Here is a 13,498-nt window from a genome sequence, read left to right on the forward strand (position 1 = left end):
GGGGGGAGGGCCCGGGTGCGCGCGGTGAGTAGGAAGCCCGGGCCCGGCGGAGGCTGCGGGGGAGAGCGCGCTGGGCCGCGGCGGAGGGCGCACGCTCCGCGGGGACTCATGCCACGCGCGTCCCGGCTCGGCGCGCGATTAGCAGCCGCCTCCGCAGCCCGCCGCCGCCGCCGCCCTCCTCCCGGGCTGCCGCGGCCAGAAGCTGCTGCAGCCGTCGCCCCGCGCAGGCTGCTGCCGGCATTGTCCTCCCCGTCGTCCGCCGCCCCGGCCGCCGCCGCCGCCGCCGCTGGTGCCACCGCCGCGGGGGACCCCGGACCGGAGCGCCGCAGGGACGCGCTACCGCCGGCTGGCCCCGGCGCCCGGCCCCGCGTGGTGGTGATTTCTGCGTCCTGCGCTGCCCACCGAGCCACCCGCTCCTAGGATTTTTTTTTCTTTTCCCTGCGGAGCCGAGGGAGGGAAGCAGTCCAGCCGCCCAGCCTAACCCATCCCCGGCGCGCAGCCCCGACGGGGGCCGCCTCGCGGGCGAGGGCGCCGACGGAGCCATGCGAGAGTACAAGGTGGTGGTGCTGGGCTCGGGCGGCGTGGGCAAGTCGGCGCTCACCGTGCAGTTCGTGACGGGCTCGTTCATCGAGAAGTACGACCCGACCATCGAGGACTTCTACCGCAAGGAGATCGAGGTGGACTCGTCGCCGTCGGTGCTGGAGATCCTGGACACGGCGGGCACGGAGCAGTTCGCGTCCATGCGGGACCTGTACATCAAGAACGGCCAGGGCTTCATCCTCGTCTACAGCCTCGTCAACCAGCAGAGCTTCCAGGACATCAAGCCCATGCGGGACCAGATCATCCGCGTGAAGCGCTACGAGCGCGTGCCCATGATCCTGGTGGGCAACAAGGTGGACCTGGAGGGCGAGCGCGAGGTGTCGTACGGCGAGGGCAAGGCGCTGGCCGAGGAGTGGAGCTGCCCCTTCATGGAGACGTCGGCCAAAAACAAAGCCTCGGTGGACGAGCTGTTCGCCGAGATCGTGCGGCAGATGAACTACGCGGCGCAGCCCAACGGCGACGAGGGCTGCTGCTCGGCCTGCGTGATCCTCTGAGGCTCCCCTGCCGCCGCCGGCCACCGTGCTTGGCGCACACACACACAAAAAAAATTAGCCAAACGCGCCCACCCGACTCTCTAAAAAAAAATGTGATGATTTCCTCTTCTTGCTCCGCGATCGATCGATCGGAGGCGACTTTGCATTGGCCGGGGTGTCCCGGGATTCCCCCCCCCCCCACCCCCACCCCCCCCCGGGCGGCTGGCCCTCTGCAGCGGCCCGACGTCCCCTGCCCCCTCCTCCGCCTCCCTCTCCTCCTCCTCCCCGCGCGCGTCCGGAGGGGGACCGGTCCTGGCCATCCGAGACCCAGTGGAAATGTGGTTCTTTGCATCGTGTACGTTTCTCATTGATTTTTTTTTTGGGGGGGGGGTGTTGATGTTTATATCCCCACTTTGTAAGTCACCGTTCAGGGTGCTGTGTTGGCGGCTTGACACCAGCGAGCGAAAGTTTCAGCCTGGAAAAAAAAAACCTGGGATGGGGGAGGAAGAGGACAGACAGGGAGAAGGTTGGAAAGAAGGGAGAGGGAGGGGTGTTTTGTTTGTTTTTCTTTTCAACCACCGTTTTTCGAGTTCCCAGTTTTAAATACATGGAAGGAAGTCCGGGAGAACCAAATGAAGGAGCAGGAGGAGAGGAAGAAACTTTTGTGTGTTTTTTTGTTTTGTTTTGTTTTCCTTTTTTTCGTTTTCCAGGAGAAGCTGGAAATGATCAGGTTCCTTTTCTGCCAGCTTGGAAGGGCAGCCCCGTGACTGATTGCGATTCTGAGGATGTCTATGCAAAGTTGGATTCTTGTTTTCAGTTGTATCCAATCTGAAGTATTGCACATCTGAACTGGGACTGGTTAACACTGATCTGGTTAACACTGATGCCAATACAGTGTGGGGTGCCAGAAAGTGTCTGCTGATATTTGTGGAGGGAGGGGAGGGGAGAAAAAAAATCTATTTTGTTTACCTACTGTATCTAAGGGGAGTCTGGGGAGAAAAAATAACAACGGTAGTATTTTTTTTTATCAGCTGTGAAAAAAATGTTACAGATCTGCACATTTTGTGTGTGTACTGTTGTGTGTGTGTGTGTGTGTGGTGGTTTTGTGTGTGTGTGTGTGTGTGTTGTTGTTTTTTTTTTTTTTAAGTTTAGCTTTTTATTCTTGTTGGTTGGCAGTAACAGATTTTGATGAGTAGCTCTTTACAATACAGTACAAAGACTTAACAAATGTGATATCAGTGTCTGCAGAGTGCCTTCAAAACTCAGCTGTTCCAGCCGGTGCCAACCTGTGAACTTCCCACCCCACTACCCCCAGAGTCTGCTATCCCCCCAAACCACTTCCCAGTTTCCTTTCAGCAATCACCCCGAAGGAGCCAGGACAATAGGGCCTGTTGTTCTGTGAATTTCTTCTTTATTATTCCCAACCCTTAAAATGTAATTTCCATGTCTTGGTGATTTTTTTTTTTAACTTTATTTTTCTTCGTCCTGTTCAGATGTTCAGGTATTTAGCTCCCCTTTTATATTATTTTTAAAAAATATATTTTTCTGGTTGTCTGTTCATAGGGTCTTCCTTCAGAAGCAAAAGAGCAGAATTTGACTGTTGTGATGTACCAAGAGAATTCTAACCGATTGTAATTTTCAATTCCAGACACGCGTGTTTAATCATTGTCTCTTCATTTTAAGACTTTTAATACAGATGTCGTTTTTAAAGAAACAAACCCAAAACTATTGTTTGCGTTTCTGTGTTTTCATAATTCAGTGACTTACTACAGTAGCATGGCTGAGGTGGACAGGGGCAGGTGGATGGGTGCCTGGTGTCCCCAAAAGTTGGTGGTCAGATTGTGAAGACGGAAGTGTTTCAGTGGCAAGTTGAGTGACATCACTCCCAACTTCTTAAATATGAGAAAAATCACCTTGGTCTAGGAAACCCTGGGGTGTGGCCATCTCATCTGACCACAAGATTATTGACTCTCTTCTGCTGGCAGGGAGCAATGTACCTTACCTCACAGTAGGTGAGGAAGGGAGAAACCACCTGCTAGTACTGTCTTCAATCTGGGAAAGTAACCATCTACCTGGCCAGGCAGGGTAGCATGTTTGCATTTGTTTAGTTTAAATTAGGTCACATATACACCAAGTCAAAAGGATATTTGGGGGAAGATGATTTCCATTCCAAAGTCAGACCTACTAGTGTTTTCTGCAGTCATGCCTATAGGCTGTAGGCAGCATCTCAACACTTGAGGTTTTGATTTGGAAATAGGTCTTTATATTTACAAAGTAGAATACAAAAAAACTAAGTAAAAAAAATAAATCCTTGCTTTCATTACAGATTGTGGGCCATTTTGACCTCATGAAACTTTCCTGCTAACAGTAAGAGGCAGTGTGAGCTTTTTCTGTCTTATTTTTTCTCAAGGGCCACTTGACTAATAGAACTCCGTAGAATAAGAGGTTTATGGCTATGAACCATGAGCATTTGATATACCGTAAGTCTGTGAGTGTAGGTGAAGTTTTCTCAAGGGTCTTTGGACAAAGGGATTCTGTGGTCGAAGCCAAAACAAATGACAGGCCACAGGTTTCTTTGAACGGTGGTATTAACATATCTTGCTTTAAAGTGTGTCTTCTGCCCTGGAGACATCTAGTATTCCAGGGTGGAGGAAAAATAGACATTTTACCTGTGGTGGTCCTATGACCATTCCTGATCTCACGTTTAGTATTAAGATCAATTAGAAGGTACTAAATATATTCTAAATAGAGAAATTAAGAGAAACTACTCAAATGTGTGCCTTTGCAAAGATTCCTCGAATTTGAGTTGATTGACTTGCTCCAGTAGATCTAAAGTGTTGAAAATTCTGAAGACTTATCCAGTATTATGAAGGATATTTTTTTAAAGGCATCTGTTGACTATTTTTTTTATTTTATGGTTTACTTTAGTTTTGTATTTTGGAAGCCTTTTGACCTAACATGGTGCCAATTGTCTAACTTGAGAAATGTATATACTGACAGGGATCGCTTGAAAATGGAAAATGGGAAAAGAAATAGGTTGTTGGTGCATTAATCATCTCCACATAGGATTTAGTCACTTGCATGACTAAATTCTTAATAAAGTCTAGGATGGCAGAGCAGAAGAATTTAATATGCTTTTCCCGAGTACTGCACAATAAATGCTTTTTGGATTCTCAATGAAAGCAATTCGGTGTGTATTTCTTAGAGCAGGAGAATGGTAGTTCTGAGTTTGGTAGCCTTCTCTTCTATGTTCTTGCCAAAATTGAGAGCAGTGAGGGACATTGCTTTTAAGAATATTTCCTTTTACCTGGCTAGCAAGAACCTCTTAGTATTAGGATGTGAAGAGATAAGAGCATTTGTTTCCTTGAAAAAGTCGGGCTGACTTGGGTGTTAAAAGGGAGGGAGGGAAGGTGGGAGGGAAGGCGGGAGGGAGGAGCTGTTTGCAATCACCTGTCAAAACAGAGGCTGGGTGAGAAAGGAACCTTTATCTTGGGAGGAAAAGTTAACTTAAACTTGACCCCTGCTGTTTTTATAGCAGCTTTTCCTTTTGGTCCCTGACTGTCATCCAGGCTTTATGTTACATCAAGGATTATGTTAGTACTTCTTTTGTAATAGCCTCAGAAAAGCTGAAGGTAACATCCTAAGTCTTGACATTTTTATGTTTGCGAGTTCTATGGTTCTTAGGTAGAACCTTTTCCAAGTTCACGGTTGAAATAGACTGAATCACATTTCAGGACAAGACATGTCTGGGTTAGACTTTACATGTATGAGGCTTTATGCTCCCCGATTAGTTAACCTTTTCTGTAGGTGGGAATCCTAAAATGCCTCATCTACTGGAACTGTGCAGGCAGTTTTGTAATGTTTTCACCATCATGATTGGACCCCTTTAAAATACCCAGTATTTTTATAGGTGGGATGGCAAAGTGAGAGAACACCATATGTAGCGGCTGATCTTGAGAAATAGATGCAAAATACCTTTACCTTAACTATCATTAAAGAAAGCATTTTCCACAACATCTGGAGTATGAAGGAAACAAATTTTGGAGATCACCACTCTTAGTTAAAATGACACCAAACATTTGTCACAGTGTTTACTTAATTGGGAAAAGTTTGCTAACAGGACTTTTGTCCTTGTGAAAAACGTGTCAGATTTTCAAATGCTGCTAATGGAGTGTGGTATTCTTGATTATGTATTACTCAGAGGAGTAATAGAAAGCACTTAATTGAACACAGTGCTAGTTCTAGAAGATACGTTTGAGCTAATAACAGTAGGATTTTGGTAGTTTGCGAAAGCTTTAGATTTCATCTCTAATCCAGAAGTTCTCAAACTTGACCATATATCAAAATTACCTAGAGGTGAAAACAGGTATTGGTTTCTTGTTCGGTATGTCTGGATATGATCTCATTTTTTTTTTCTTCTAATTAAGTTTCCAGGTGATGGTAATGTTCCAGCACCAACATTTTGAAAACCAAGGATCTAGTCCAATCTCCAAATAAGTACTATATGGACAGCCACCTGATTATTTAGGGACATAGATTTAGTAAGACTCCTGTCTTACATTTTTAGAGTGCTGCCTACCACATAAATAGACTATGTTGATTGGAAGTCGATAGCTGAAGAGAACATAAACCCTTGACATTAAGCCTGATAAATTGTTGAGTGTGAAATGGGATAAACACTTTGCAGGTAGAGGGACCGTTTTTGCATTTTGGAAGTGGCATTCAGTGTTAATTCAGCAGTTGACCAAAATGAGAAATGTGTTAAGAATAGGGCATGGCCTACAAACTCAGAATCAACATTTCCTCTGCCTACCCAATTTTTTTGAAAAAAATATCTTTGGTAAAAGGGAATTCTTTTAAGTATGTGTGTTTACTTCAAGAGTAAAGGGGAAGAATTTAAACTCTTCCCACTATGGATTCTAAAAAAAGAAATAAAATAAAAATTATATATGAGTATTTAAATCTTCAGGTCATGCCCAGTTGTATATCTATAGGTAAATGTGTGTGTGTGTGTGTGTGTGTGTGTGTGTGTGTAAATATGTACACTCAGTTTCTTAGCCAGACTTTCCAGGAATTAGTCAATTTAGTGTCCCGAAGTTCTAAAGCTCTCCATTGTGGAATAACACATAACGTGAAACTGTGCCATACAGCTTTTGGAACTGTAAGTTCTGATCTGTTTTGTACATTGGACAGGACAAGCTATCTGTATTCTAACTTTGATATTAAACAGCAATCTTTGAGAAGATGTTTTTTTCTTAGATTAGCAGAGTAGAAAGTATGTGCTTTTTTGGTCCAGTTGACTAATCTTGCTATTTTTAAAATGAGCTATCTGGCAAAATGATGTGGGGCTAAGTTTATCAAAGGTTTGAAAATGTGTGGTTGGTTTATTTGTGGCACTTGTGCAAATGTAGCAAAAACATTTTTTTAAATAGGAAAGAGAAAGATCACCGACACATTGAGAATACAGGTGACCCCAAAGGGCCTGAGATTATTTCTTCACTGTTAATATGGTTGCAATGGAAACTGGTAAACAGATTCATTCATTATTCAACAAGCATTTATTGAGCATATACTGCAGTGTAAAGACTAATGCTTAAGTGAGAGGAAACCAAGCAAAAGAGAGACAACTTTTAGCTTTTATCACCATAGGCTGTGAAAATAGCATATATGAACCAATAGGAGTATATACAAAAGCAGAACTATATATGCCATCATTTGTAATACAGTAATCCACGAGTATGTCAGGCAAGCAATCTGTTTATTGAAAATTGGAATTTTACTTTGAAAGCTCCATGGATACTGCAAATACAAATGGATCCCATGAATTTTAAGTAACGTAGAGTTGTTTGGGTACAAGTAGAACTCTAATTTTGTGCGTTATTTCCAACTTCTCTTTTGAGGTTAGCAAACATTGAACATTTAGACATAGGAAATCAGTTTGCTTTCCTATTTTCAGGTGAAAAGGAAGAGGAAAAATGGAGGAAAAGGCATGAAGTGTATTCACTGTTGTTTTATTAATGAGGAAACCCAAAGGGGAAGGACAATTAAGTTATATTCTTCAAGAAAGAAGCAGTTGCTGCCATATTGTCTTTTGGAGTTCTTCGTGTCAAGAAGGTTGAGGGTAGGGTATTTCTTCTGTAAAAGATAATCCTCTAAAAATAAGTGTGCCAAAGATTTAAGCTGACATCGTTAGTTTGCTAAGCTTATAGTTATTTTAGACAGAAGTTTGTCCACACGCATTTAGTGCTTATTGGATGCAAGAAGGCAACCAGGTCGGAGAAACAAACGCTGGGCAACAGCTCTCAGAGGTGCCAGGGCTCGTGGTTGTTATGAAACCCTATAAATTAAGAGAGTGATAATTACTAGCCTGCAGTTTGCAGAACAATTTCTAGGGACTGTTTTGTGTAGATTTTCGGGACTGTTTTGTGTAGATTCTCATGAATTTAACAACATACTTTTTAAATGTCAGCAGTTACAGGGTTCCCCAGATCTGAAAGCACTCCGTTTTTTATCTTTTTTTAAAAATCTGCTTACTATAGAAGCAATTAGGAGATGCAAATGTATTACTTATAGTTTTATAGCGTCAGGAATGGTCTTCATATTTTATATCTGTGATCTGGCTCGTTATAAAAAGTTTTCAAAATCTGGTTTTGGTTGTGAATGCAGAATATTTTAATGCTATTAAATATACATGTTAACATTAATTTAATATTTTAAAATATTCTCTTTAAAGGCTAACATTGAATCATATCTCATTCAAGAAAAGAGCCTCTACAGAGATCTATTCTATAAGAATGTACAATATATTTCAATAAAATATATTTTTTTAAAATATATTTTAGATAGTTTTGAATTCAATAGCATAAGTAGGTAAGAGAATTTCAGGTATATTTCTAAGTCCAATTTCATTCATCATCTAGTAGGAAAAGGCTTGAGTTTGGAGTTCTTTACTCTGAGTTGGTTCTCTTAGCTTTATTTTGTCATACGTACCCTGCTAACTTTTCTTTCTGTATATCATTTCATCCATCTACATTTGATTTATGCAAATATCCTTTTCTATCACAAATGTAATCTATATTAATTGATAAACATTCCAAGAACTGTTTAATTAGTAGTTATTCAAATGTGTTCTCCATGTTACAATGCAAAGAGAGAAATAAGTATGTTTCATAGGTTTGAGATACAGATGGAAATAGATCAAATTAGGTAGAGAAGATTGCTCACTACGCATGTGACCTATGGATTTGGCCATAGCCTTTGCATTTCGTTTTTAAAACCGATAAAGGAAACTTTTAAACAAATTCAGTCGTATGAATATTCATTTACTATATGCGGAACTGCCTAAAGATTTTTCCAGGCCATTTCCTGTGCTGAGGTCAAACTATGAGAGATCACAAATGCATTCTCTTTCTTCAAGAGAATATTATATCTTGAAAGGCAGGGTCAACAACAAACAAAAACCTAATCCAAGGAGCAAAGCCATTTCTCTGCATTTTTGTGCAGACCCGCTTTTGTTTTGTCACTGGGGAGGCATGCACAGTGCTAAGGGCAGTGTGTCATGTTCCTTAATCACTTTGGTAGTGCTCAACCCCTGGTCTTGGTACTGCTGTTGCTAAGGCAGGAGACTGAGGGGGTCTGCTGCAGGCTGGTGCACCTGTTCCTCGGCCCGCACCCCCCACCTGCAGCCTTCCAACACTAGGGGATTTCCTCATGTCCAGAGTCATGATTCATGTGACTCAGTATCTTCTGAGGTTGAGGACTGCTGGCCAAAGGTGAGGAAGTCTATTGGATGGTGTTTATTATGCTAATGTAGTCAGGGTTTTTCAGCCTCAGTGCCAGTAACATGTTGGGCTCAATAATTCTTTTCTGGTGGAGTTGTCCTGTGTGTCATAGCATCCCTGGCCTCTACCTACTCTATGCCAGTAGCACCCTCCCACACAGTGGTGATAATAAAAAATGACTGCAGACATTGGTAAATAATGTCCTGGAGGACATACTAGCTCCTAGTTGAGAACCTCTGAACTTGACCTTGTAGAGATAGAGGGATAAAGCAGAAAAAAGGAGAGAAGGGTTGAACCTAGAGTCAAGCAGGAGCAGTGAAGACCTTCCTTACTCCAGCCCTAGCTGGTTTAGCTCAGTGGATAGTGTGTCAGCCTGCAGACTGAAGGGTCCTGGGTTTGACTCCAGTCAAGGGCACCTGCCTAGTAGGGGGTATGGGGGTGTGCAGGAGGCAGCCAATCAATAATTCTCTTTTTGTCATTGATATTTCTATCTCCCTCTTTCTTCCTCTTAAAAAAAAAAAAAAACACACAAAGAGAAATACTTTTCTTATTCCAGAGCACTGCAAGAAATGCTTTTAAATATATATATATATTTAAAAAAAATATATATATTTATTTTATTTTATTTTATTTTATTTTATTTTAAATATATATATATATATTTTAAAATATATATATATATATATTTAATATATATATATATATATATATATATATATATATATATAGTTCTCTATTGTACTTAGGACAATATCACTTTGATTAGCTCACACCTAAGAGATAAACACAATACTCTGGGATTGAGATTTATTGGGGTTTTTAGTTACCTGGAAAGAGAAGGAATGTGATTCAAGAGGAAGCTGCAGTTGAGGAGTATCATGGCCGATGACTAAACCCAGGGACCTAGAAGTATAGGAGGAATCCTGAAAGGGAGGTCAAGGTCAACAATGTTGCAGTTTGGTTTGGGGCCCCTTCAACCTCCACTAGGAGACCTCTAGAAGGATTTCAGCTTTATTCAGTTCACCCCACTTCACTTCACAATCTCTTCCCACTTAATCCAGGGCCCTTTTCCACATATGGACACCTCACTTAAGAGGCAGAGTGTTTTATATATCACATCCCTCTTCATTTTCATTTTTACAATCCCTCCTCCCCTCCCTTTTCATCTCTCCCTCTTTCATTTCCTTGCTTCATTTTCTTAGCTGCATTCAGGACTGAGTGTGTCCAGGGCAGACTCCTGCCCCTTAACTGCACACACACACATACCTGTGTCCAAACTCCTTGGCCACACTGTCAAGAAGCGGGCAGCAAAGGTGGTGGTGACGGCCATGTAATAAAGAGCTGCTGGAATCTGGCCGTCTCCAGCCAGCACATGCACTGTGGCTGCCAGCCCCTGAAATACAGCATTAAGTATCCTGTCAGCAAGTTCATTAATGTGGAATTAACTTAATGATCATTGCTGTTTCATTTACTCTGAACCAGACATGGTTGTTTTGGTTCTTAAGTTTTAAATGAAATAGATGTTTGAATATCTGTGCAATATACCCCTAAAAAACTTTAAGCAACCAGACACCCTACCTGGTGGGTCAAGTATAATTCTACATTAACGGGGAACACATTTGGAGATCTAATATTTTCCTACAAAGTAGCAGATGTAACAGTTTTGTAATGAGCAATAACAATTTCCAAGGCCATCCAAAGATTCTATTCTGCTAAAAAGAGTGTAAGAAAGGTAGGCAACAAATGAAATAATTCTATACAATAAAAAGTACAGTTTGGCCTGGTGGAAGTGGCTCAATAGTTGAGCCTTGACTTATGACCCAGGAGGTCACAGTTCGATTCTCAGGGCACATGCCCGGTTGCAAGTACCATCCCTAGTAGGGGGCGTGCAGAAGGCAGTCAATCAATGATGCTTATCATTGTTATTTCTATCACTCTCTCCCTCTCCCTTCCTTTCTGAAATTAAATATATATATTTAACACTTAGTGTGTGTGTGTGTGTGTGTGTGTGTGTGTGTGTGTGTGTATACTAAGTGGCCAGATTATTATGATCTCTGAATGCATAATAATTTGGCCACTGGCCACTCAGTATATATATTAGAGGCCCGGTGCATGAATTTGTGCATGGGTGGGGTACGGCCAGCCTGGTCAGGGGGAGGGGACACGGGTAGTTGGACAGCCTGCCTGTTGGTCGAACTCCTGATCGAGGAGACAATTTGCATATTAGCTTTTTATTATATAAGATATACAGTGAGTGGCCAGATTATTGTGCGTTCAAAGATCATAATAATCTGGCCACTCAGTGTGTGTGTGTGTGTGTGTGTGTGTGTGTGTTTTAAAGTACTGTTTGGTGAAAGTGGATGAGTGATTGGGTACCTGAAACTTGCTTCTCAAGATTAATACCCATATTGTATTAGAATGGATGGTGTTGATAGAAATACTACGTAGCATTTTTATATTAAATTAAAAATGCAAAATTTAGATTCAATTAGTAATGGGATCACAAGATAGAGAAAACAAATTTGGTATATCTGAATTTCCTGTTTTCCTCTTTATAATCATCTGCACCAGTCACAACATTTTTTTTTTTCTTATCTCAAGGTTTTATTGGCTTCAGGGAATATTATGTTTTCTTTTTAATTAAAAAGGTTTTAACAAGAAAAATATTCAGCAATGAATCTCTGTTGCCAGTAACTAAGAAAATATATGTATTCATTAATACAAACAAATAAATTGTGTAGGATGTTTTGCAATGTCATTATTTGCATTTACCTTTTATAGCTAGAAATGATTCTCAATGTAGCATTTTCAGTGGGAATGAAATTCACCCTTTTCTTCAATTAATTGCCGTTTGACTAGTATTCAGGGAAAAAGTGGTAATTATTTTTAAAAGTACCGTCTTGAACTCTCTCCAGTTTACTTTTAGTAGCAAAATTACTAACAATTTTTCCTTTTTTTACATTTTCCCCTGAAGAATAAGTAGCACTTTATGAATAATAAAATAAGCACATATTGAATTTTCCAAAAGTTGTACAGTAGTTTTTTAGGTTTATCATGGTGGTGGTGATTTTGCCAAAATATTTACCCTCCTAATTACAAGCGACATAATTGATGTGTGCTGGCCTATAGGGAAGCACCACAAATACAGGAGCAGTGGGACTATCTACAGTGCTGTTTTGGTCTTAGCAATTTTGGATAATGGAGTCGATAACACACCATAAAAGAATAAGCTATAAGTTAGCCTCCTAGAAAGTATTTTGCTCAGTCATTTGAACACACAGTTTTTTAAAATATGTGATAAAAATTACCAGTATGATAACACATACCATACAGTGAGAATCGCCAATGTTCCATGTTAAAATGTTTTTTCTGACCTCCTAAATTATCTTCTTTTTCTTCAAAGTTATCTTCAAAATTATCTTTCAAGTGGCTGGCCCACTTTGACTACTGAAAACACAATCTTCTCTTTTGCCAGAAACTATGAAAAGATTTTGCTTTCTGCAATGAATTCCAAATGGAGTTTAAAGTATTACATATCAGAATTTAATGGATTACCGAAACCTGGTTTTGCCTGGCCAGTGTGGTTCAGTGGTTGAGTGTTGACCTAGGAACCAGGAGGTCACAGTTCGATTCCCAGTCAGGGCACATGCCTGAATTGCAGGCTTGATCACCAGTGGGGGTTATACAGGAGGCAGCTGATCAATGATTCTGTCTCATTGTTGATGTTTCTATCTCTCTCTCCCTCTTCCTTCCTCTCTGGAACCAATATATATATAAAAAGAACCTGATTTTTACATTTTCAGTATCGAATATCAATTTGTATAGAGTCTGGTTTCATGTAAACAGTAGAACATTTTATCAATAATAATCAAATAATATAGTAAAGAAAGTGAGTGAATTTTATGATTACTGTCAATATCAATACCACTGAAATTTTATTTTCTTATTCAAGTTTGTGAAACAGGTATTTGCTTAGCTATTCTCTATGTGCATTTTAGAGTAAAAATGAAATCTCTGTAAGTTTGTTATTTAAAACAAACTTTCAGAGTATTTTTCTCTTGGCATTATTCTGTAAAATATAATTGACTTGAATATAGTTAATGCTTTGCCCAAAATACTAAATTATGGTTCCCATAGCAACCATAATTTACTCTCTTATATAACTCCCTGTTTCATGTCATGGTAAAATATGCAATGTAACTCTAATTAACTTTCTTCTTTCCTTAGATTGAGTGTGTGGTTTCCAGGAATAGAAGGTGGAGGAAGGTGGGGAGTGACGCTGTGTTTGTAGAATCTGCAGACTGAGACCAGGGAGGATTGCTAAGTAATAGAAGAAGGATTTATTTAGGATTTCAGCCATAATATTTTACTATTTTTGAGCCAGAGGGAAAAACAACATATTAAAATGAACATTTAAGTTCATGATATATAGTATACTTGAAGGAAGTTTCTTAACTAACATTATAGATCTTGAATTAGAATCTCATAAATACATAACAGAAAATTTGTTAGCCCTATTTGATGAGAATACTGGGTTATAAGATGATGAGTTCAAATTTATATTTTAGCTAGTTATCATTATTTTAAGGACATAATCATCTGCAAACCATGAAGCACGCATTCATGTAGTTAATTGAGTCCCAA

General features: G+C 40.6%; 1 protein-coding gene and 1 long non-coding RNA gene across 2 annotated transcripts; both read left to right on the forward strand.

The window, feature by feature from the left end:
- Positions 1–522: 522 nt before the first annotated feature.
- Positions 523–1,247, forward strand: RAP2B (RAP2B, member of RAS oncogene family). The gene has a single exon (XM_036446871.2). It carries the CDS (start codon positions 543–545, stop codon positions 1,092–1,094), a length of 552 nt encoding a protein of 183 aa, XP_036302764.1. The 5' UTR covers positions 523–542; the 3' UTR covers positions 1,095–1,247.
- Positions 1,248–1,287: 40 nt separating this feature from the next.
- On the forward strand, positions 1,288–2,798 carry LOC118722717. Its single transcript, XR_004989101.2, has 2 exons — positions 1,288–1,428; positions 1,784–2,798. It is a non-coding gene; the product is annotated as an uncharacterized LOC118722717 (long non-coding RNA).
- The last annotated feature ends 10,700 nt before the right edge of the window (positions 2,799–13,498 follow it).

Source organism: Pipistrellus kuhlii, unplaced genomic scaffold, assembly GCF_014108245.1.
Source record: "Pipistrellus kuhlii isolate mPipKuh1 unplaced genomic scaffold, mPipKuh1.p scaffold_m20_p_2, whole genome shotgun sequence".
Taxonomy (NCBI): Eukaryota; Metazoa; Chordata; class Mammalia; order Chiroptera; family Vespertilionidae; genus Pipistrellus; species Pipistrellus kuhlii.